The sequence below is a fragment of the Trichosurus vulpecula genome, chromosome 7 (genome assembly GCF_011100635.1).
Source record: "Trichosurus vulpecula isolate mTriVul1 chromosome 7, mTriVul1.pri, whole genome shotgun sequence".
Taxonomy (NCBI): domain Eukaryota; kingdom Metazoa; phylum Chordata; class Mammalia; order Diprotodontia; family Phalangeridae; genus Trichosurus; species Trichosurus vulpecula.
Window position 1 is genome coordinate 30,148,181 of NC_050579.1, and position 24,296 is coordinate 30,172,476.

Consider the following 24,296-nt stretch of genomic DNA (forward strand, 5'->3'; position numbering starts at 1 on the left):
TACTAAGTGTCAAAGAGGGGAAGTGAACACAAGTCCTCAGAGACAACAAAACCAAGCAAACAAAAAAAATCTGAGCCTTGTGTGAATTGTTCAGCCAGCTGCCTGTAAAGGACTGAGCTGGGGGAAAGCAATGCCCATCACCACAATGAAGACGGTCGGGTGTGATAGAGGGGAAACCATGAAGCCCAGCACAGCAGGAGCCTCAACCCTGGTGATCTGGCAGGGCTGCCTCTCTCTGCTTTGGCTGAGAAAGATGATCTAGAATTAATCATAGAGTAAAGCTCTTTATCTAGAGTCACTACGGTGTAACTTTCCATGGAGTCCACATTGTACAACCCTTCTCATTTTATGGAGGAGGAGATAGATTCGGGGAGGAGGAAGAAGGGTGGGGGAGAGCATTTATTAAGTACCTACTGTGTACCAGGCACTGGGTTAAACACTTTACAAAAATTGGATCCTCACAACAACTCTTTGAGGTAGGTGTTTTTATAGTCCCCATTTTGCAGTTGAGGAAACTGAGACAGACAACAGTGAAGTGACTTGCTCAAGGTCACACAGCTAGTAAGAGTCTGAACTTGGATTTGAACTTGGGTCTTTTGGACTCTGGGCCCAGAGCTCTATCTGACTGTGCCACCTAGGTAAGATCATAAAATCACAGACCCAGCACCGCAAGGGTCCTCTGGGCGCATCTGGTAGGAATATCCTTGTTTTTTCAGAAAAGGAAACTGAGGCCCAAGATCCTACAAGTAGTGCCAGGGGCAGGATTTGAACCCAGGTCCTCTGACTCCAGAACAAGTGGAGTTCTTTCCATTATACCACCCTCCTGGGCCAGCAGCGTCCTTCCAGAGTGGCATTTCCAGAAGCCAGTTTCTAATCAGAGACCCAGGAGGGGCCAAATGCACACTCTGGGGTTGGGGGAAAAATAAACTAATCCTCCCTTTGTTACAGCTCCAAGGCCACTCAGTGTCCCAAAACTTAATCATCCCTGATCAGGCACAAGAGATTTTCAGGCCGGAGCCAATTTTGCTGAATTCCAGCTCTGCCCCTTCATGCCACCTCTGTCTCTTCAATCACTTGGGAGCCAGCTGCAGCGGACTTTGCCTTAATCAAACTCCAGCATTGGGCTGCTGAGCTCTTAGCTTAAAGCCAGACTGCCTTCCAAATATTAATTTAATGGATTTTAAAAATAGCACCAACCTTCAGGGACCTCCTGGGCTGCTTGGACGAGGAGGAACAGGGGTGAGGATTTGCGAATTTTAAGGTGTTTTTTTTTATAGGCATATTTGGACCACCATCAAGAATTACCCCCTAATTACAGTCTTGGTGGGCAGGGATCAAGAAACATAACTGACCTTTCTTCTCCTCCCATACAGAGTAACCTCACAATAATGATAGCCAGCAGTTACAGAGCACTTTGTACTATTGTTATCCCCATTTCACAGATGGGAAAACTGAGGCAGACAGAGTCCCAGGATTTGCCCAGGATTTCACCTGGGAAATTATACTCTTGTTACACCAGGGCTAAACCAAGGGAAATATTTAAATATTAAAAACAAACAGGTATATAAGAGAATCACAGTGTGTGAGGCCGGATTCAAGCTCAGGTCGTTCTAGACTCCAGGCTCAGCTGCTGGTAAGGAAGCTCAGAGAAGAGGGTTTGCCTACTTCACCCCCTTTTCGTGCCTTTTTCCTCAGTTCCTCCCCCACCCAGGGGGCCCACATCCTCCAGCTTTTTACACCATTAGTAAAATCCATTATCAGGAAAGGATCTGATAATCTCTTGGGAACCAATTTGTAAATGACTGATAACTCTTAATGAGTTCCTTCTCCAGGGGTATTTATAGTTTATTAAGAGACCAACCCTTAAGTAAAAGGAATGAACTTCTAATTTTAGAGTTCTAGGCATCTCAGAACCAGATAGAAGAGGGATAGAGTTGGTTGGTAGGTGGTTATCATTTGTTTGATTGCTTTAGTGGAGGGGGGACGAGATAGAACTTTGTAACAGAGCTGGCTCTGGGGCAAAGGACCGGGATTCAAATACTGCCCCTGATACTAAAGTCCCTCCACTCCCTGCCTCAGCATCTTCCTCTATGAGAGGAGGAGGGAGAGGTCTAGGGTCATCAGGTCTCAGATTTGGAGCTGGAGCGACCTTTGAGGCCCTCAGGCACACTCCCTTAAGCATAAAGAGGAGCAAACAGACCCAGGAGACAGTAACTTGCCTGAAGTCTTACAGTGCTGGAGTGGGGTTCGACAAGGTCCCTTCCAGCCCCAGACACTGATCCTATGGGCCTGTTCTGGGGTCCTGAAACTACAGAATTGTCAGAAACAGACCCCATTGCTGTCCATAGACTTGTTTAAAGACAGACAAAACTTTGGTCACTTTGGCCACAAATTGGCCGCCAGAATCTTTGTGCCAGTCCCCAACTGGACACAAGATCAGTCAATAAATATTTATAAAGCCCCTACTCCCTACCAGGCACTGTGCTAAGTGCTAGGGATGCCCAGCAACCAGAGAAAGACTTTATATAAGACAGCATATGAATGTAAAGGAATATTGTTGTTGCAACACTCCAAGAGGTCGGCAGTCTCTTTTTTTTTGAGGGGGGAGAGGCAAGGCAACTGGGGTAAAGTGACTTGCCCAAGGTCACACAGCTAGTAAGGGTGTCAAGTGTCTGAGGTCGGATTTGAACTCAGGTCCTCCTGACTCCAGGGCCTGTGCTCTGCTCACTGCACCACCTAGCTGCCCTTGGCAGTCTTTTCAACAGAAGCTCTTCTCAGCTCTAAAATTCTGGTCTCTCCAGGGAGGCAGATTGTAACACAGCCAAGCAAATCTGCCCAGTTGTGCACAAACTTATCATCCATGTCCTCTTATGCTTTTGCCACAATGGTGGCTTATTATTATTATAGCATACACACAAAAAAGATGAAAATGAGGAATTGTAAGGACTGGGTGGCATGATGGATAGAGTACCAGGCCTGGCATCAGGAAGACTCATCTTCCAGAGTTCAAATGTGGCCTCAGACACTTACTAGCTGTGTGACCCTGGGCAAGTCACTTCACCCTGTTTGCCTCAGTTTCCTCATCTGTAAAATAGGCTGGAGAAGGAAATGGCAAACCACTCTAGTATCTCTGCCAAGAAAACCCTAAATAAGGTTATGAAGAATCAGACACAATTGAAAAACGACTGAACATGGAAAGATTTGTATGAACCCAGTTATGCCAATTACTACCTGTGTGACCTTGAGTAAGTCACTCAATGTCTCAATGGGACTGTTTCTTCATACCTTGTATGTGGTCTCCCCACCAGGCTCTTTTTTGCCTCTTTTTGTATCCCTGGGGCTTAGCAGAGGGCCAGGCACATAGTAGGTGTTTAATGTTTACTGGATCGAGGACAAGAACTATGTCTTTGCCTTTCTTTGTATCACCGGCTCTGGGCACTCTGTCTGGCACACACAGTAGGTACTTAAGAAATGCTAGTTGGTGTTGGGATTGTTGTGAAACAAGGAGATTGGATGTGATGACCTCCAGGAGTGATGTCAGCCCTGAGTCTACCATCCTATCAGAGTGAGGAAAGCAGAAGCAGACCAACAGTGACTTTGGAAAAGACAATGGAATTCCATTTACACATCGTGTCTGATAGTGGCTCCAGAGAATGGATGATGGAGCCACTGCTGAGTGAACACATGCCCTGGGCCTCAGAACGCGCTGCTGGCTGCTTACTGGGCAGGGAGGGCTGACAGGGTAGACATCTCACGTGGTTTGTTTTGTTTAATTGTTTTCCTTTGTTATAAGAGAAGGTTCTGTTGGGTGGGGGTGGGGGGAGATGGCATTATAAAAAGCAGAAGGGAGCGATTCCAAAATAGAAACCCATTAGATTGTGTCATCTTCCTTTTCAGAGACCTCAAAAAATGCTCCTGACACGGTAGAAAGAACATCAGTTCTAGTCAGAGGACCCGGATTCGCATCCCACTTCTGGCACTCATCTTGGGCTAGACAGCCTCTATGGTCCTTTCTACCTCAAGGATCCCATGACCTCTCTGCGTCTCAGGCAAGAAGCATTTTACTAAGCACCTACTGCGTGCCAGGCACCGTGCTAAGCACTTTACAAATATCATCTCATTTGAGCCTCACAATGACTCTATTTTCTCTATTTTACTATTTTTTATTACCTTTATTTTGTTTATTTTTTGTTTAGTGGAGGAAACAATCTCAGACAACTTGAGATAAAGCGGCTTACCCCGGGTCCCACAGCTACTAAATGACTGAGTTGAATTTGAACTCAGGACTTCCTGACTCTGGGCCCAGCATTCTTTCCACTGTGACACCTGGCTGACTCAGTTTCCCAATTTGTGAATGGAGGGAATTAAGCTCAATGACCTCAAAGGTTTCTGCCAGCTCTAGAAGAGGTGTTTTTTTTTGGAGGGGGGAAGGCAGGGCAATTGGGGTTAAGTGACTTGCCCAAGGTCACACAGCTAGTAAGTGGGTCAAGTGTCTGAGGTCGAATTTGAATTCAGGTACTCCTGACTCCACGGCCAGTGCTCTACTCACTGCGCCACCCCGCTGCCCCTTAGAAGAGGTGTTCTTAACCTTTTTTTTTTTCCTGTAACATGGATCCCTCTTAGAAGGTTGGGGAATCCTATGGATCCCCTTTTCTCAGCACAATGTTTTTAAACGCATCAGGCAAAATACACAGGATTAGGGGTAGGAAGGTGGCACGGTGGAGATTGACCCAATAGGACTCAGCTGGGTTGGAAGAAGGGCTAGAGAGCAAGGGAGCTCAACAAAGATCACTGGTTAGGAAGGGGTGGATGGGATCTCTGAAGTTTTCTAGGCTTTGATTGAGCTTGAAATTCTGTGGGACTCTTGGGCAAACAGGATGTCTCTTAATTGGTGTATCTGAGTTAAAAACTAGACTGAAAAAGGTACCGTGGCTGGCTCCCGGGTACAAGCACTTGGAAACGCCCAGTGCACTGGCTAAAGTTTCTTTACAAATGCACAAATTCAAGGCAAACCCTTGAGAGAAACACTGAAGCCGTCCAAAAAAGGATCATCCTAGGTAATGAAAGAAGAATTAATCCTAGAGAAGGAGGAGAGAAAATCGCGGTCCGCTGGCTCTGTGGAGAAAGGTCAGCGAGAAGCGCTGATGGAATTCCAAGAAAATATGGCCTCAGTTATTTTTTTTTTCTGTGTAAATTGCCATCGTGAATCATTAGCCTGCTTGGGCTATTCCCCATGCTCTCTTTAAGAGATGTCGGTTCCACTGAGCTGTTTGGCAGAAGGATGGTTCTGACACATTCCCAAATCCAGCTCAAAGACTTTCCATGTCAAATGGAACATGGGAGAGGCAGGAACTTGGGCGATGCTCAATGAGAAAGGGAATGGAGGAAGGAAAAGTTGGAGGGGGGAAAGGAAGAGGAGGGGAGGATAGCATGACCCAGCCTCCAATTGACCCTACAATATATGTCCAGGGTCAAGATCTCCCAACATGGCGGATAGACTGTAATCTTCACAGAATCACAGATTGTTGAGTTGGAAGGGAACTCAGCAGCTATCCATTCCAGCTCATAGAAGAAAAGGTCCCCCTTGTAACATACTTTCATGACATCCGACTCCTCTCCACTCACACCTTAGCTCAGGCCCTGAATGAGGCCTGAATGTCAACAGGCATTCTGGCTGTGTGACCCTGGGGAAGTCTCTTGGCCTATCTGTGCTGGGGTAAACTCTCTAAGACCATGATTGCAGAGGAGGTGCTGACTTCCATTACTGGAGGGAGTTCCCTCACTGGGAAGTGATCTAAAATTGGTCTAAATTTAAGTTTCTCCCCACTTCAATCTATCCTCAGACACTGCTGCCTGGGTGATTTTCCTTAATCGCACATCTGACCTGTTCAACCAACTCCACTGGCTTCCACTCTCTAGGAAGAAATACTAACTCTTCTGTTTAGTAAAGCCTTTTGCCACCAGGCCCCCAGACTCTTTTCCAGCCTCAGTAGACATTACAGCCCCTCCTGCCCCCTGTGGTTCAGTCAAACTGGCTCTCTCTCTATTCCTTATACACAACACTGCATCTCCCACCTCTGTGGTACTACACTGGCAGTGCCCCCTTGCCTGGAAAGCACTCCCTTCCTATGTCAGTTTCAGAGAACTCTCTTCTTTTAAGATGCATCTCAAGTACTCTCTTCTGCCTTAAGCCTTTGCCAGTCCACAAAATATTTGTGTTATCCCCCCCAAACTTCTTTGCTTGTATCTATTGACTTTAAATTTGTATTTATTTGTATATCTCCTTGTTGTCTCTCCCATTAGAATGCAAGCTTGTTGAGGGCAGTTATGGTTTTTTTTCTTTATATTTTTATTTCTGTCAGCTGCACATGGTAGGTGCTTAATTAATGCTTGTTGACTGTCTGATACCCAACAATTACCCAGCCTCTGCTCGGAGACTTCCAAGGGGGTGACCCCCATCACTTCTGTAGGCAGCGCATTCCCTTTGAGGGCAGAAATTGCTTCATTTTTTGCCTGTATTCCCTTGTACATAGTAGACCCTTAAGAGATGCTTGCTGATTTTGAACACAGTAGTCCTTCCTGTTCCCTACTTCTCACCATCCCCATCCCCAGGGAACGGAAAAGAAGCAATAAAACCAACAGGGCAAACCCAAGTGTTTGAACGGTCATCTCCTAAAGGACCAGGGCCATGTTGGATGGAAATGCCTTACTGCTTTCCAATCATAGGAGGAGGGGGAGGGGAAAGAAGAGAAATTGGAGTAAGATACTGATGGGAAAAAAGCAAGCTCACACCAGACGAGGGTCCATGACCAAACAAAATGGCTACGAGAAGCTATGGTGGGAGAGAATCCAGAAAATCAGTATCTGAAGGAGTCTTTAACTCACACCCCAAGAGCCTACATTGGGGGGAGGGATGGAGCAAGGCCAGGCCTGTGACCAAATGGGCTTGGGGTGCTCCAGCTGAGATAACCTCTGCCAATACAAATATGCACCTGATCCACCTATCCACTGTGCCACATAATCATCAGTGTTGTTGCTGTTTAAAAAGAAATAAAAAAGTCTGGGTCTACAAAGAGAAGCAAGCAATGTAAACAGAAGGAATGATGAAGCAAATGAAACTGGCTGCTGTAACATTACAGCGAAGAGAGTGACCCTAAAAGAGTGTTGAAATGGTATCTTCCTTCCTTCTTTACAGAGGTGGGGGGCTATGGGCATGGAATATAACATACAATGTCAGACTTGTTTGATGTGTGAGTTTCATTTTCCTCTCTCTTTTTTAGGCAGATAGGTGGCAGAGTGCAGAGAGCACTGGTCCTACAGTCAGGAAGACCCAAGTTCAAATTCGGCCTTGGACACTTACTAGCTATGTGACCCTGGGCAAGTCACTTAATCTTTGTCTGCCTCAGTTTCTCAACTGTAAAATGAGGATAATAACAGGGTTATTATCATAGGGGTGTTGTGAGGATCAAATGAAATAATATTTGTAAAGTATTTGCCACATAGTAGGCACTTAATAAATGAAGGGATGCACTGGGAAATGTAAGTGATCTAAAAAGAAAGAATAGCTTTTAAAATTTTTAAGTAGGGAAGAGATTAAGAAAACAACATTTTTCTACCCGGTGTTTGGGAAGCATCACTTCCCAATGGTCCTTTGGCAAGCCTTCTTCCTCCGCCACCAAGGTCCCCAAAACACGGTTCTCTGACACCAATAGGCTTCTTAACAATGGCCATGACTGGAGCTAACACTTTTCACAAATTTCAGTCCCATTTTAAGAAGTCATGCTGACCTCCTTTCACAACCCAAGAACACAACTTCGCATCTCAACTGAAAGTTGGGTTAATTTCCTTTAAAACGGATAGCACACTGGATAAATCACTTCCTCCAACAAGAAAGATGTAAAAAAAATGACAAACATTTCATCCTCTGTGAGTGATCTTAACTAGGTTTCTGTTCTGTATTCATAGAACCTTGAGCAAGTCACCTAAACTATCCTTGGCCTTGGTTTCTTCATCTCGAAAATGGGAAGATTGGACCAGCTTTCAGGGACCTCTCCAGCTCTGGATCTGTTAACACTCAGATTCTTTGGCTCATAAAGCTAGAGGGTCTCTTAGAGGCCAAAACTCTCATTTCAGAGAGGCAAAAACTTGAGGTCCAGCCAGGGGAAGTGATTCATCCACAGTCATACAACAAATCAGCCACAAAGCCCTGGCCTAAAATCCAGATCTCCTCAAATGATACCACAGCACTTCCCAACTGGGATAAATCCTGTTTCCATACTCTATTCTCTAATTGCCCATCTGTAATTCCATTGTCTGGGGAGCCTAAGTTTTTCCAAGCGGGATAAAAAGGACATTATGTAGGATGGTTGGATACTAGGGCATTATACGGACCAAGGGGTTTCCCAGGCTTCCTTGGGAACCAGGTAAAAAGGGCACCAGCACCATTTTCAAGTCAACAGCTTGATGAACTATTGAAAAGTTATTAATGATGCTGCACAGAATTTCAAATTGCTATTAAAATCATATTAAGCCTATGACGTCTATTACAGATCTGCTCATTCTTTCTCTTTCCACATTAATGAGTGTATTTCAAGAGGGGAAGGGGGCAGCAAGAGGAGAAAGGAAATTAGGGATGGGAGAAACCTCAGATCATGTCCCAGCTGAGGCATTTACTGGCTGCATGAACCTGGGAAGGCTTCTCTGAGCCTCAGTTTCCTTGTCTGGAAAAGGAGCATGATGATATACTGTGTGGTGGAAAGAAGCTGGCCTCAGAGTCTGGAAGGCCTGGGCTCCAGAGCCACCTCTGACACGTCGGGAAATTCCTTATCTCTCAGTGTTCTAGATAGCTCTCTCATATGCTCTAAAGGTGCTGACCTGTATTGATAGAGGGACTTTTCTTACTGGGAGCACCCAATAGCAATGAAATGAGAGATCCAGTCCAAAAAATAGACTCCACTACTCGTAATGATTGCTCACAAGTATATGAAGCAGGCATTGTGGCTACAGAGAACGTTTCGCAAACTTTAAAGAGCCCTGGAGCTGGAGATGCGACAAGGCGTGCTACTTGTATGTATGTAATCTAGGATGCTCCAGGGTCAAAGGACAGCAGTAATTGTCACCTGCGTGCCCAGGGTCACGGAGCTTAAAATAATAACCACAGTAATGACAATAATCATTAGCGTTTGAGTCTGTGCAAAGTTTGCAAACTACTTGACAAATGTCTCATCTTATATTCACGACCACCTTATACACACTTTAAAGATGAGGAAACTGAGGCAGTGAGCAGTTAAGTGACTAGCTGATGTCTAAGCCTGGATGTGCACACAAGTTTTCCTGACTCCAAATCCAACACCCTCTCCACTGTAACACCAAGCATGAGACAGGATTCACACTCAGGTCTTTCAGACTTCTAAGCCTGCAGCTCTTCCCTCTATACCATACACCTCAAATGGAACCCCCTATCTCCAAATCTATGAACTTTGGGTGGAAAAACTTCCTAATTATTGGAACTTTGCGGAAGGAAACTGGGCTACCCTGGGAGGTCTGGAAGCAAAGGGCAGTGACCCACCGAGGGGTACTGGATCTTCATTTTGGGTTGGAAGGGACCCAGGAGGCTGTCTAGTCCAACTCTCATTTTACAGATGAAGAACCTGAGGCCCAGTCTGGGAAATGACTTGTCCAAGGTCACACACACCCAGGGGAAGGAGAATTGGGTCTCAGGATCCATGGCTTCCATGCTGGAAGCTCATAGATCCATTGCACCAAGATGACCCCCAGATATTGTAAATGAGATTCTTATCTGGGTCCTGGTTGGACTATATGAGGTCCCCTCTGACTCAGAGATTCCAGGACTGACTTAAAGAACAAATAACTCTCTGATCTCCACCTTTCCCAATTGCCTTCCCCCATCCGCCTCAAAGAAATATCTGGATATTAATACACTGGCTCAGGAGGACCTGGGTTCAAACTCCACCTTTGGCACTTACTGCCTGTGTGACCTTGGACAAATCACTTAACTGCCCTCTGCCTCAGTTTCCTCATCTGTAAAATGAGGAAGTTGGTTTAAATGGCCTGCAAAGTCCATTCCAACTCTTGAGCTATGATCCTTTAAAAGTAAATGTCAGTGAGGCCAGGCAGAAACCGTGATATTTATGTCATTAAAAAAAAACCAAAACACCAAAAAGCAAGGCTTCGCTGCAGCTGGAGTCAAGGTGAGTGGAAGGACATGGCACCAGAGGAGTTTTGTATTGGCCTGAGCCTTGGGAGCTGTGGTTTTCCACCCTGGCCAAATGGGCATTGCTGAGCAAAGGGTATCTAGTGTAGGAATTTTGCAAATGCTGGTTAAGCAGATACAAAAATAACCAGTTAGAGAACCTGGCCCAAATCAGGGCAAACGTCACTGGGCCTAGAGGCCCTTCTATCTACGTCCATGCCTGTTCCGGGCTCTGGGCATTCTCAGCTCCACCTGGAAGGACCGGTTGACCCTTTGTTATCCACCGGCAGGAGCATTGCTCACAGATGTTTGATAGAAACCAACCCCTATGAACATTCCAGCGGACCCGTCTCCTCCAGCGAGATGAGATCATCACCAACCATTGTTTTCCTGTTAATGGCTGCCTAGGGGAGATTTAGCAAGAGCAGAGAACATTTCAGTCATCAACTTCAGAACTCCAGGATCCATCCTCTTCCACCACCAAGGGCGACATTCAAGAGAGAGACGTAATGAAATGAGCCCTGAATTCACCCGCTAAGGCAGGGGCAGAACCCACACCACCAGAAGAAAGATGAAAAATATGGAGCATGGATGCACGAGACGTCCTCCCATCACATAAACCCTGATAGAAGTCCCACCTTCTTTTCCTTTTCTATCTACAGCCTTAATTCTACTCGCTAGTGGAATGAGTTCATAGAAAAAAAGCCCCTAGACCATCTCTTGTCTCCTTCACTTCCTCTCTTCCAGCTCCCGCCACCCCCCCCCCCAAAAAAAACCTCAAGTGGTGGGCAAGGTGAATGATTGATACAGAGAAGCCTTAGCCAAGGAGAGAGGAGAGCAGGCTGGAGCCGAGGTCAAGAGAACCCCAGATTCTAGATCGATTCCCTGTACTCACTGGCTCAAAGACCCCTCCTGCAGGAGACCTCTCCAGGTTCTCCAGCTCACAGCCTGACCTCCCATCTACTCAACAGATATCTTATGTCAAGATATGGATGTGCTGTCTCCCAATTAGAATGGGAGCTCCTTGAGGAGCTCGTTAATTATTAAGTAATAAGAATTAAATTATTTTTAATAATTAATTCCCTTCCCCCCCCCAAATTGACAAGTATGTACATTCTCTCCCTCTCATGTCTATCCATTAAAAAAAAGGAAAAACAAAACCTTGGAAACAAATACACATAGTTAAGCAAAACAAATTCCTACGTTGGCCACATTCAAAAATGTAGATCTCCTTCTGCATCTTGAATGCATCAATTTTTAACCTTTCTTTGTATCACCAGCACTTAGTACAGCATTTGGCACATGGTACCATGTGCAGGATCACAGATTTTGAGCTGGAAGGGACCTGAGAGAACCATCAAGTCTAATCCCCTCATTTTGCTGATGAAGAATCTATGGTGGAAAGAAGCTAGATGACTTGCCCAGGGTCACACAGCTAAGAGGGATTTGAACTTGGGTCTTTTCTTGATGCCACTATGGCTCTTTCCACTGAGGCTTAGTGTTCTTATCTGTAGAACGGGGAGAGGGAGCCCTGCAAATACCAGACTTATAAAGTTCAAATGGCGATCAAATGAGACAATGTACATTTTTATAAAATGTTTTGTGAAACCTAAAGCCTTATAAAGATACCATTAGGTGGCTTGGGTTGCTCTGAAAGGAGGAACCCCAAGTCCCTGCTTTCCCTACCTGCCATGCTTCAAATCTAGTCAATATCTGAATTTCACTGGAAAAAAATAGTTTAATTTGTTGGGAGACATCCCTAAAGAAGTTTAGAAACCAAAGCCACTCCCGAGGAGTATGTATTTGGACAAAGTACACTTGGGAGTCCCTCACCACTCCCAGGTCTGTGTACCTCTGCCAAACCAGATGCAAAGCCAAGGGTCACAGAAGCACATCACTAAAGCCTGGGGAGATATGTAATATATGGCTTTGTCTAGTGCCAGGACAGAAAGACCTTCCTCCTTACCAGCCCCTACTGCCTCTTGGAGTCACTGCCCAGCTACCACCCCCTAGAGTCAGTTGCTGTCCAGAAGCTTTGGGGAGGTCACATCCAATCACCCAGGATGGGATCAATTGTTTTTAATGCTGGCTGCAAACTAGCCAAATGGTGTTTTTCACCTAAAAGTAAGTCTGTCCCTCCTTCCTTCCTTCCTTCCTACCTTCCTTCCTTCTCTCTCCTCCCTCCCAGAATGACCATGTGTACAAATTTTTAACTGCCAAAATAAAGATCCACTCACCACCTGAAGGAGGTGACAGACTAAATATGTAGAATGAGACACATGTTTTTGGAAGTGGCCAATAGAGGGATTTGTTTTGCTTGGCTACACATATTCATTACAAGGGTTTGGGGGTGGGGATGGGAAAGGGATTCAATAAATGACTAACTGAAACAAAAATAGAATTTAATTTAAAGAGAAATTAACAAAAGAGTCAGACACCTAAGTATAGCATTATAGTTTCTCTTTCTGTCTGTACTGACTCGGCCTCGGAGTTCTTCTTGACTTGGTTCCCTTCTGACTTGTTTGATCTATGGGATCATAGATTTAGAGCTGGATGGGAGCTTGAGGTCACTGAGTCCAATGTCCTCATTGCACAGCTAAGGAAACTTCGGTTCAGAGAGGCTCAGCCACTTGCCCGAGGTTGGATGGTAAGTAAGGGTCAGGGCTGGAATTGAACCCGGATCCTCTGACTCTTAGGCCCAGCATCCTTTCCATGGCTTCCTCTTCTGTTTCCAAACATGGCAACATTTGGGGCTTCTCTTCACCCCACACTCTCATACCCAGCCAATAAACTGAGATTATGAAGGGGAAGTATTGAATTAACAAAGGGTTTCAGCCTGGCCTGTAGCTAACACAATTCAAATTCCTCATAGAGTCAAAGAGAGAAAATCAGAACGAGGCAGGGTCTCAGATCATCTACCACAGGGTTTCTTAACCTGGGGTCAATGAAGTTGTTTTTAAAAATACTTTGATAACTTCCTTGTCGTTCAGTCGCTTCAGTCATGTTTGACTCTTTGTGACCCCATTTGGGTTTTCTCAGTAGAGATACTGGATTGGTTTGCCATTTCCTTCTCCAACTCATTTTACAGATGAGGTAACCAAGGCAAACAGGGTTAAGTGACTTGCCCAGGGTCACACAGCTAGTAAGTGTCTGAGGCTGGATTTGAATTCAGGTCTTCCTGACTCCAGGTACCAAGCTTTATCTAGTGCGGCACCCAGATGCCTCATTTTGATAACTATTTCAACATAACTGACTTAGAGCTTCAGGAGGCAGCTAGGTGGCACAGTGGATAAAGCTTCATACCTGGAGTCAGGAAGACCTGAGTTCAAATCCAGCTTCAGGCACTTACTAGCTGTGTGACCCTGGGCAAGTCCCTTAACCCCTGTCTGCCTCAATTTCTCCAAGTGTAAGATGGGGATAACAATAGCACCTACCTCCCTGGACTGCTGTGAGGATCCAATAAGATAACATTTGTAAAGTGATTTGCAAACCTTAATTACCATATACATGCTACTTATTATTACCTATTGGTTTCCTTTGTAATCCTATGTATTTTGTTTTATTCAATTAAAAATCTTACTCTGTGAAGGGGCTCCTAGCCCTGAACAGTCTGCTGCCCGAGGGGTCCATAATACAAAGAAGCCTGCTTTTAGTCCTTCTTTCTACTATGCCAAAACGCTTCCTCCCTGCCACAGTTTTCACTTCGGTGTCAGAATGTTTTGCCTCACTGGAATTTTATTGTAACACACCCAGAGCCTTCATTCCAAGGAACATAGATGAGATGACCTCTAAAAAGGAAATAGGCAGCAGCCATTTTTGGGAAGCCTTCACATGGAGACCAAAGACTGGAGAAGGATTTATCTTCTAGAATCCACCCCCACTCCGCAAACCTCAGGTCCTTTGGATACTGAAGTTAACACAAATACTAAGGAGTCATTATCAGGGACCATCCATCCTTCCCTGTGCCCCGCAACAAGCAGGCCGGGCTGGGGGAGGTTTGTGGAGTAACCCAGGCATGTTTTTGTTGTTGCCCAGATCTGTGATTTTATTTCACATCCCAATCAGCTGTCTCCCCTGGCCATCTTGCTGTTGACCCTGCCACTACTCCCACAGTGACTCCCCACCTTGCTTTGGCAGAGTAATCAAATCAAGACCACACCATCTCTGGAAAGGAATGTAATCCAGGGCCCTGTGGCAGCCCTCACCGTCCCTGGGACTCACCAGACCAAAATTCTTTTCCCCAGCCACCATTCCCCTGAAAGTCTTAACTTCTTCTATTAGAACATAAGCTACCTGAAGGCAGGCACTGTCTTACTTTTCTATTTGTCTCCCCAGCGTTCGGCATGGTGCAAGGCACACAGGCATTGCTTAAAGGCCTTTCATTCATTCCCTTCATTAGGACAAGAAAAGTCTCCTGATAAGAAAATGCCCTCAACCAACTAAGGACAGCAATTGTCCACCAACTTAAGAAGTGTCCGGGTGGTGAAAGGTTAAGACACCTGCCCAGGGTTACAGAGTCAATGTGTCAGAGACGGATCTGAACCTGACTTTGAGGCCACTTCTCTTATACCATGTTGCCTTTCAACAACCCAAGCTTATTGTGAAAGCAGGACGAAAACTCCTCTTCTAAGAAAATTTTGTTGTTCAGTCATGTACAGTTCTTCTTAACTCTGTGCCCATGGGGTTTTCTTGGCAAAGGTACTGAAGTGGTTTGCCACTTTCTTCTCCAGTGGATTAAGGCAGACAGAGGTAAAGTGACTTGCCCAGGGTCACACAGCTAGTCAGTTTCTGAGGCTGAATTTGAACTCAAGTCTTCCTGAATCTAGGCCCCAGGGCTCTATCCACGGAGCCACCCAGCTGCCTCTTTCAGAGAAGATACAAGGGAGGAGAAACAAAAATAAAAAAAGTGGAGAGAAGCAGCTGAGAGAAATGAGGGCAGCTGCCCCTGCTTGGGCCCAGGTGTCCTCTATTCCTCCTTGGGCTCTGCTGATGTCACAGGGCCAGAGACTGGCCTGTTTAACTCACTGTTATTGTGACAGCAACATGGATAAAGTAAGATGTCAGTGAATTTCTGTGCACTGAGATGACAAAGTTCCACTGCTCTGGGCCAGGGACAGGCTTAGGGGAACAATGGGGCCCTTTTATTCAAAGTTTGTTGAGTGAATTCCACTGAATTTGCTTCAGTTCATTATCATTAACAGCAATGATGATAGGGGACACTGATGCAGCACCTCAAGGTTTACAAAGCATTGCACATCCATGATCTCATTTAATCCACACAACAACCCCACTCAGTACCCTGATATGGGTGCTGCAGACATTATCACCCCCATTTTATGGATGAAAAAACTGAGGCCCAGAGAAGTTAATGGTTATACATCTAGTAAGTATAAGAGGCAGAATTTGAACCCAGGTCTCTCCTGCTCCAAGTCCAAGGTTCTTTCCTCTTTACCATTCTGCACTGGAAGTATACAAGATGGATAGTAAGAGAAAAAGGAAGAGAGAGGTGGGCTAAAGATGATGAGACCGATGACTTAACTATTGCAGCATTATAGGAATGAGGTGGTAAAGGCTCAGTCTGCAAAAGGCACTAGGAAGATTAAAAACAAAGAATCCATGAGATATTTTGATGAGACCATGGGAATCAACAGCTCTCTTCCTTCTGATAAAATGGCGCACAACCAGGCCTTCACTAAGTACCTGGCAATGCCTCCCAGCACCATCATCTGACATACCTATGTAACCCAGAGACCTCTGGGCCTTGCCATCTGCACCACTGAGGCTCCCTTAAGACTTCTGGGCCTTGCCATCTGCCCTGAAGAAGAACCTCCTTTCACGTGTGGTCTCCCACTTTTCAGAGTGTGAGCTACTTGAGAGCAGGGACCTTTCTAGCTTTTTCTATTTTTGCCTCCAGGACTTAGCAAAATGCTAGGCACACAGTAATTACTAAATGCTTCTTCCTTCATTCAATCAGGTTATGACCATAGAAATGGCTGGATTTGGGAGCTTTGACCCTGGGAGAATGGGAAATAGATAAGAAAGTTGAGACAGGCAGGTGATTTAGAACTAGGGGACTGGAACTTGGGGGAAAGGCCAGGACTCAGATTGTATGGTACCATACAATAGTGAGAGTCATCCATGCTGTTGACGTCAAAGTGAATGGAACCAGCTTGCCAAGGAAGAGAATATAAAGAAAAAAGATCAAGGAGTTCAGGCCTGAGATGGGCCAAGGTCATTCACAAAATTTTAGTTCATCTCAATAAGATGCAGTAAGTACCTACTAAAAAGGTGGTGACTATTTGCAGTATTTTCTTCACAGGGCAGTTGTAAGGTCCCAGACAATGTAATGTATGTAAAGTGTTTTTGAAAATCTGAAACACTTTATCAATCCTTTTATTGTTATGTTTGTTACTGTACACAGAGCACTGTTCTAGGCACTGGGGGAGACACAAAGCTTAGATCCAATGTGATCCCTGCCAGTGTGAAGATCAAAGTCTAGTAGGAGAATGTGGTCCAGACCTGTGATTGGGTCCATCTATGTCATATTCCTATACTCTACCTGGCTCTGAAATCACATAATATCGCATGTGTACATACACTGGAAACAAATAACTATAATGTAAAATGATATGTGACTGAATACATGAGACATTCAGAATGTTACATCCAAAAGGGGAAACTGAGTGGTTGGACTTTGAAGGAAATTCAACAGAGAAAGAGGGGTGAAGGAGGGCATTTTGCAGGGGTAGGTATCAGCAGAACCAAAGCCAGAGAGGTGGAGAAAATGGAGGACCTGTTGGAAAGGTGACAGGCTCTCTAGTTTGAATCCATGACAGCAAATAGAATGGGCCAGACATAGACAGGGAGGCTGGTGCCAGATTTCAGAGGACCCTGGTTGCCTCCCAGCTCTGAATTTGTGGTCTGATGATGGCCAAGTGAACAGAGACATCAGAAACAAGGAAGACACAAGTCTTCTGCTTTCTGGTGGACCAAAATAGTACTTAGTGGAAATAGGCTTAAGGAGAAAGATAAAAGGCCTTTTGGGGGCCCCTGTTGACAGCTAGAAGAGACTCTGTGGATCATGTACTCCAATCCCTTCATTTGACCCAAAGATCTCATTTTACAAGCTGAGGAAACTGAGGACTAGTGAGGTCAAGTGAATGCATTCAGGGTCACACAGCTAAGTTAGCTGCAGAATGGACAGTGTAGGAGCTATGGGATTGGCTCTTGGTACGGAAGATTTCCTGGGGCAGCCCTGGTTCTGATATTGATGCTGAGATGGCATAAGATTTCCATCAAGCTTTTTCTAGATACTCTTAAACCACCCTGGGAGTTGCAATTTAATCAGCTGTGCACCCAGAGCTGTGTAATAAATAACAGAGTTATACTGTATGTTCTTAATACCGAAGCAATTGCTGCTCCAGCAAGCTGCTCACTGGAAAGGCATTTGATCCATAATCTTATATTTTAATCTTTTATTATGATTGAGAAGGCATGATGCACCAGAGAGAGTCTTGGCCTAGGGTCAGAAGAGGTAATCTTCAAAACTAGCTCCCTGGCTAGAGGCAGCTCAGCAGAATGGACAGAGAGCCGGACTTTGAGAAGGAAAGACATGGGTTCAAATCCTGTCTCAAACAATTACTAGGCAAGGAGGGGCAAACCCCTTCCTCTCTCTCTGGGCCTCAGTTTCCTTACTGCGCACAAAGACCTCAAAGATCCCTTTCAAGTTCTAAATCTATAGAATCACCAAGGCTGTCCTGGAGATATTATGGTTTACAAGAAAGAATTTGCTGGGAATCTGGAGAGACCTGGAATGTATTCCTGGCTCTAATCACCAACGAATAAGGCCTTCCTATGTGTCAGGCGCTGTGCTAAGCCAGGCATTCAAAGATGAAGATGAAGCAGTTCTTGCTTTCAAGGAGGTTACATTTTATCATACCCAAAGATGTATGAATACAGTGTTACTTACAAAGTAGATACAAGGTTGCTTTAGAGGGGATGGCACTAGTGGCTGAGGCTCCCAAGGAAGGCTTCTTGGAGGAGGTAGCACCTGACCTGGGTCCCTAAAGGAAGCAGGGGGTTCTCCGAGGTGGAGTCAGGGAGGAAGTGAATTACTAACCACGATCCCCAGCAAATCTGAGCCTCGGTTCTCCCTTTTGTGCAAAATACTCACATCCAGGGAGGGGTTGGCTCTCAGCCTGGAAAGACCAGCAGTGGCCTGGATGGGCCAGTGATGTCTGCTGGCCCAGGCCAGGATTGGAGAGGCTCATCAGCTGATGATGAGATAAAAATAGCAATAATTTAAAAGGATGATCTACATTATTAATTTCCTGCAGGGTGATGAATTTTTCAGCCTTGGCGACTCAGCTAAGCCCTGTGAGAGGGTATAACCACACCAGCCACATTTACGTCCTTAGATACCACTATCCAGAGAAAAGTGGGAAGGGTCCCTTAAGCAATGCCCTTTACTGGAGAAGGAATCAGAAAGCCCAACTTATTGTTTATAAATTGGCAATGGAAAAGGAAGCTGTAACAAGAATCTAGACAGAGGGTTTTTAACCTGGACTCTACTACACTAGGGCATCCCTGAACTTGGATGGGAAAAAAAATTACATCTTTATTTTCAATAACCTCTAACTGAAATTGAGCATCAAAGGGGTCCATGACACAAAAAGGGTCAAGAACCTTTGACCCAAACACTAGTGATAAATTGATCAATGATGAAACCGAATGCTGGATAATTACAATGGCCAAGCGTGCCTTGGAAAAAGAAATATAAGAATGAACCTCCGCATGGTACTATGGAAAGAACTTGGGACTTGGATTCAAATTCCAGCTCTGCCACCTCCTAACTGTGTGACCTTGGCCATGTCACTTACCCTGTCTCTGGGCCCCAGAAGAATTTGGACTAGTTGACTCAAAAATCTATGGTTCTGCAATTTCTAATTTGCAGAGGTGGGGAAAGCATAACATTTCAAACATCACTGTTGAATGTGGGAGTTAGTTTTGATGTGTTGTTTTTTAAAGTCCTTTTTAATTCTTTTTTTCTAAGTAATGGCCTTCTGGGTGAGGAAGGGGAGCAGGATTTATTTGGAAATGATGGTGACATTAAAAAAGATGCCAACAAAATTTTAAATAAATCAATCAATCAACAAACATTTATTGCCAAGAGCCTTTTATGGGCCAGGCCCTAGGATGAGGTGTTTCTATTTGTTCCTTACCCTTTAAATTTTCCATAGGATCCTTGGTGCTAGAAGGGATCTGAGAAGGCCAGGCAATCAAAGAGCCAGGATTCTAACCCATTTCCCCTGATTCTAAATTCAGGGAATTCAGGGCTCTTTCCCACTGTGCCACAATGGCCATCCGCTGGGCTTTAAGTTGAAAATACTAAGAAACAGAAATACTAACAACTTCCTAGGACTATGGAAATTTCTAACAATGGTGACAAAGTCTTGTCATACTTTTAATAAAAAGCAGAGAGTGGAGAGAAGCCATTTTAATAGACCTGACATGGCCAGTCCTGGTGGGAGAAATTTATCATGGATGGATTTTGTGTTCTATTTTCTAACCACCTGCTTAAATGACCTTACTGCCAGCATTTGAATTATGTTCAAGGGTTATTCTGCTCCAGGGAAGTTTCTAGGCTTAGAAAGGAGTTGGAAAGACACTGCATTCAACAAACACTAAACAGGTAGAGGGGCTGGCTTTAGGGTCAGGAAGACCTGAGTGCAAATATTACTGCAAACATATACTACACATGTGACCCTGGACAAGTCACTTAACCTCTAAGGGTCCCCAGCAATGCTCTAAAACTACAAGTTACAGACTCTTCCTAGAAGGGAACATACACACTAAGAGTTCCCTAAAATGATGGAATTAAAGGTCTGGATCCTCCTCTCCCCCCAACACCCCCTCAGAAAAATTCCCACAACTCTTAAGTTTGTGGTCTTCTATAATACCAAAATAGGACGTCTTAGCTGGTCAGGACTTTAGAGTTAAATATCTTATTCATTAAAAAGGCTATCTTTCATGATTACTACCTACTTGACCTTGGACAACTCATAACACCCTGCTCCAGGTCTCGGTTTCCTCATTAAGATATGGGGGTTGGACTACATGGCCTTTGGGGTCCATTCTGACTCCAGACCTATGATCCCATGAAGCCAAATTCTGAGTAATTATGAGAACTAATCTTGGTCATAGGAGAAAAGGTAATATAATATACCTCCCTCCTCCCTGCAAAAATTTAGGGGCTTACAAGGACAAAATGTTACATCCATTTTCTGTTCTTGTATAGGGTTATTTTTGCTTAACTATTTTTTCTACGTTTTAAAGGAGGGTTGAATGATACCAGAAATGGCTGTCATATCAAAACAAAAGACATAAACAAACATTTATTAAAGAAAGAAAAAAATGTTATAAAAATTAAGAAGTCTCCATTAATAAACTTGAGGAATTTTTTTTCCATAGAAAGCAAAGGAGATGTTTAACCTGCCACTAAACTCCCATGAGGTTCTCTCCCTGAGTTGGCTACTGAATACCTTGACTTGTAATTTTCCTAGTTAAATTTAGTCTGCAACCTTCAGTAGGAATATGGGTTTTTAATTTTTAAAAACATTTTCTAAAAGTATAGCTCCTTGCTCATTATCCACATCTGTGTCAGGGTGCAACCTATACCAGGTAATGAAAACCAGAGACTGACTGACCCTGTGACCTTCCACTAAGCTCTATGAATTTCTTAGAGAGGCAGGAGGAAAAACAAAAGCTAGATAAACCAGAGAAATCTAGGCGATACAGGAATAAAGCCAGCATTCTGAATAGGACAGTTCCAATTCAAACCCTGGGCTTGTCTCAGAGGAACATACAGAGAGCTGAGAGTTCTCCACCTTCCAGGGAACTTGGAGTGCTTAATATGCAACTGATGTCCTGAAGGAGGGACAATGGAAAAGAGAACCCCCTGCAAGGGCACACTTTCTCATTGCCAAGGCCTAGGAAGTTTGAAGCAGCTGGCCTTCCAGACAGCAGGCTGGGAGCAGGGAAGCTGCTAAAGTCCAGGCAGGAGGGAATGACACACTGGATTCCACAACATGTACAAGCCCAGGCTGGAGAGACTGACAAGTTAGCTTCTATCAAATATACAAGCCCAGGTAGAGAAACTGACTAGTTGAAGTCCATGAAATAAATACACAAGGCCAGGAGGGAGAGACTGATCAGTTAGATTCCATGAAATGTACAATCTCATGTGGAGAGACTGACAAGTTAACTTCTATGAAATATACAAAGCCAGGTAGAGAAACCGATCAGTTAAGAGTCCATGATATCTAAAAGCCCAGATGGAGAAACTGACAAGTTAGCTTTTTTTGAAAATGTACAAGCTCAGGTGGAGAAACTGCCTAGATTCCACGAAATGCATGAGCCCAGAAGGGAGAGACTGACTAGTTAAGATTCCATGAAATGTACAAGCCCAGGTAGAAAGACTGACAAGTTAAATTTTTATGGAATGTACAAGCCCAAGTGGAGAAACTGACTAGTTAGATTAATGAAACGCCTGAGTCCAGGTGGATAGAGTGACAAGTTGATTTCCATGAAATGTACACATACTTTAGAACTTTGGGAATAGCCGGGCTCGCCTTCCTAGCACAGGCAGAGCAGGGTTCCACCGGCACCCCGAGTAGGGGGTGGGAAGCTCTCTTCCTTTCTCCTTTCTCCCTAGCTGGAAGAGGGCAGACTGATCTCAGAGACACTCTTCCTTCCTCAATGCACCACTTCAGGAAAAGCCTGTCCTTTCAGGTAGGAGAGAAGAGAGGTGTGTGTGTGTTTATAAATACTCTGCATTTCCTTGTCCCACGGTAAGGCAAAGGTAGCTAGCTTCCGAACCCCACCGAGAACGGTTCAAACCGCCCTCCCCCCACCCCACCCCCAGCTCGGGAATCTCAACCTTTCTGCTCGGTGCGCCCAGGCGCTGCTAAAGTGCCTTCAAGGCGCGAAATTGACCAATTCAACAGCAAGGGAGTAGGGTGGGGGTAGGGAGAGAAAGAAGCAGACGGGAGAAAGGCAGCCCCAAGGTACGGTTCCCCGTCGGTCTCCGTTGCAGCATTTCATGCCCAGCCAATGCAAAGAGCCTCCCTTCCCCAAGCCAAGGCTAGCGCGCACAGACCTTGTTCCAGCTCCTCTGGGCGCCCCGACTGATTGCCCATCTCCGGCCAACTCCAGCCACTGCTCTTCGAGAGATCGGTTAAGGCACCTACACCCTGCTCATGGTCCGGCTTCCCAGGCAGCCCCGCAGCCCGGCTGGCTCCTTCCTTTCTGCCTCTGGGTGTTTATGCTCCAGTCCAATAAAAGAGTCGGCTGCTTCCTAGTTCCTGGCACCGGGCTCGGGGGCTGCCCCTCATGCTGGGGCAGCTGGGCTGAGCCCTCCTACCTCATTACAATATTATGCACCGGCCCGGGCCCGGCCTAGGCAGCGCTTAATTAGCCGGCGGAGTGCTGGAATGAGACTGGGAGAGGGAGAGGGAGAGAGGTAGGCGTGTGTGTGTGTGCGTGTGTGTGTGTGTGTGTGTGTGTGTGTGTGTGTGTGTGTGTGACTCCAGCCGGGCTGTGGGCCACGCAGAGGCAGCCGGTGCAAACTGCAGCCCCGAGAGGGGAGAGAGGGAGAGAGACAGGAAGAGGGGATAGTGTATGAAAGACAGCAGGAGACAAAGGGCAGGCGGGGAGCGATGGCTCTGAGGGTGTGTGTGCGCGCGCGAGCTTGCGAGAAAGCCGGAGAGGCCCGGGAGGAGAAGGGGAGCCGGGAACGGACAAAGGGAGAGGCACAGTTAAACGAGGCGAGTGCAAAGAGCTCCGGTAATTAGGGAATCACAGTCAGTCTGTAAATATTGATTAAGCGCCCACTATGTGCCGGGCACTGTGGGAGACACAAAGAAAGACAAAGCACAGACCCTGTTCTCAGGAAGCTCAGTCCAATGGGGGAGACATCGCTCAAACAAGCCTATCAGACATGATAAACTGGACTACTACGGTCCTTTCATAGGCATATAAGACTAGAGCTGGAAGGACCTTGGAGGCCACAGGCTCAACTGTCCCATTTTACGGATGAGGAACCTGAAGCCCAAGAGGTTAAGTGACTTGCCCAAGGTACCACAGCTGGGAGGTGTCTGAGTCAGCATTCAAACTCCTGAGTCCAAGTCCCGCCTGGCTGCTTGCTTCAAAGCACTGGTTTCAACCCTACCTCTGAAACTTTAAGCATATTACTTCATATCCCAGTTTATTTGTCTAATAAAAGAGATTGGTCTAGGTGGCGTCTGAAGTCCCTTCCAAAGATAAATCTACGTTGCTGTGATCTTTTGGTGTGCTAAACTCTACGTGGGGCCGAGAAGAAAAAGGCCCCGCCCCTCAAAAAAAAAATCCCTCCGGGGCCCCAAGGAGCCTTGGGGAAACACAGATTTCTCTCAGCTTTAGTATCCTGTCATCTGCGAACTGACAGGATTGGACCAGGCAACTGCCTCCGATGTTTACTACCTGTGTGACCCTGACTCACTCCCTCTCCCCCGCCTCAGTTTCCTCATCTGTCAAATAAAGGAGGTTGGTCAACTGAGGTCTCTCTCCAGCCTGCGAGCCTACTAATAAAGTAAAAGTATGAAGCTGTCTGCCTGCAGTTTTGTTTCCAAACCTTTTGAGATGATCTTATTTACCGGCTGAGGTTTTGACAGTAAATTGTCCGGCAATTTTATGGAGGAACTGCTCAGAACACAATGAAAATCCTTGGCAAAACAACAGTAACTTTTCCTGTCTCATCTGGAGCCTGGCCTGGGTACAATTCAGCATTTAATTGCAGGATGCCTTGGATTGTCTTTAATTATTCCGTATTTGTCTCCTTAACTAGATTATAAATGCCTTAATGGCTAGATCATAAAGATCCTAAACTGGATGGAAATTTGGAGGTCTTCTAAGATCTCTCACCCCACCCCCCTTTCAGTTGAGAAGGAAATTGGAGCCCAAGGAGTGGGGCACCAGCTCAAGGTAAGGTGGGTAGTAAGCAAACAGCTCGGATTTAAACCAAGCTTTTCTCACTCGGCATCCAGGG

The 24,296-nt window shown here is 45.5% G+C and overlaps 1 protein-coding gene across 3 annotated transcripts in view; it reads right to left on the reverse strand.

Moving 5' to 3' along the window:
- The window catches only part of SPECC1 (sperm antigen with calponin homology and coiled-coil domains 1), a 354,946-nt gene that overhangs the window by 215,612 nt on the left and 115,038 nt on the right, over nt 1-24,296 (reverse strand). The window contains exon 1 of one of the 3 annotated variants that reach the window (XM_036767683.1): nt 22,371-22,765. The exons of 1 other annotated variant lie outside the window; for it this stretch is intronic. In XM_036767683.1, coding sequence (XP_036623578.1) covers nt 22,371-22,410 — 40 coding nt within the window. In that variant the 5' untranslated portion in view covers nt 22,411-22,765. Of the gene's footprint in view, nt 1-22,370; nt 22,766-24,296 lie in introns of those variants that run through there. One more of the 3 variants, XM_036767684.1, reaches the window with a different exon arrangement.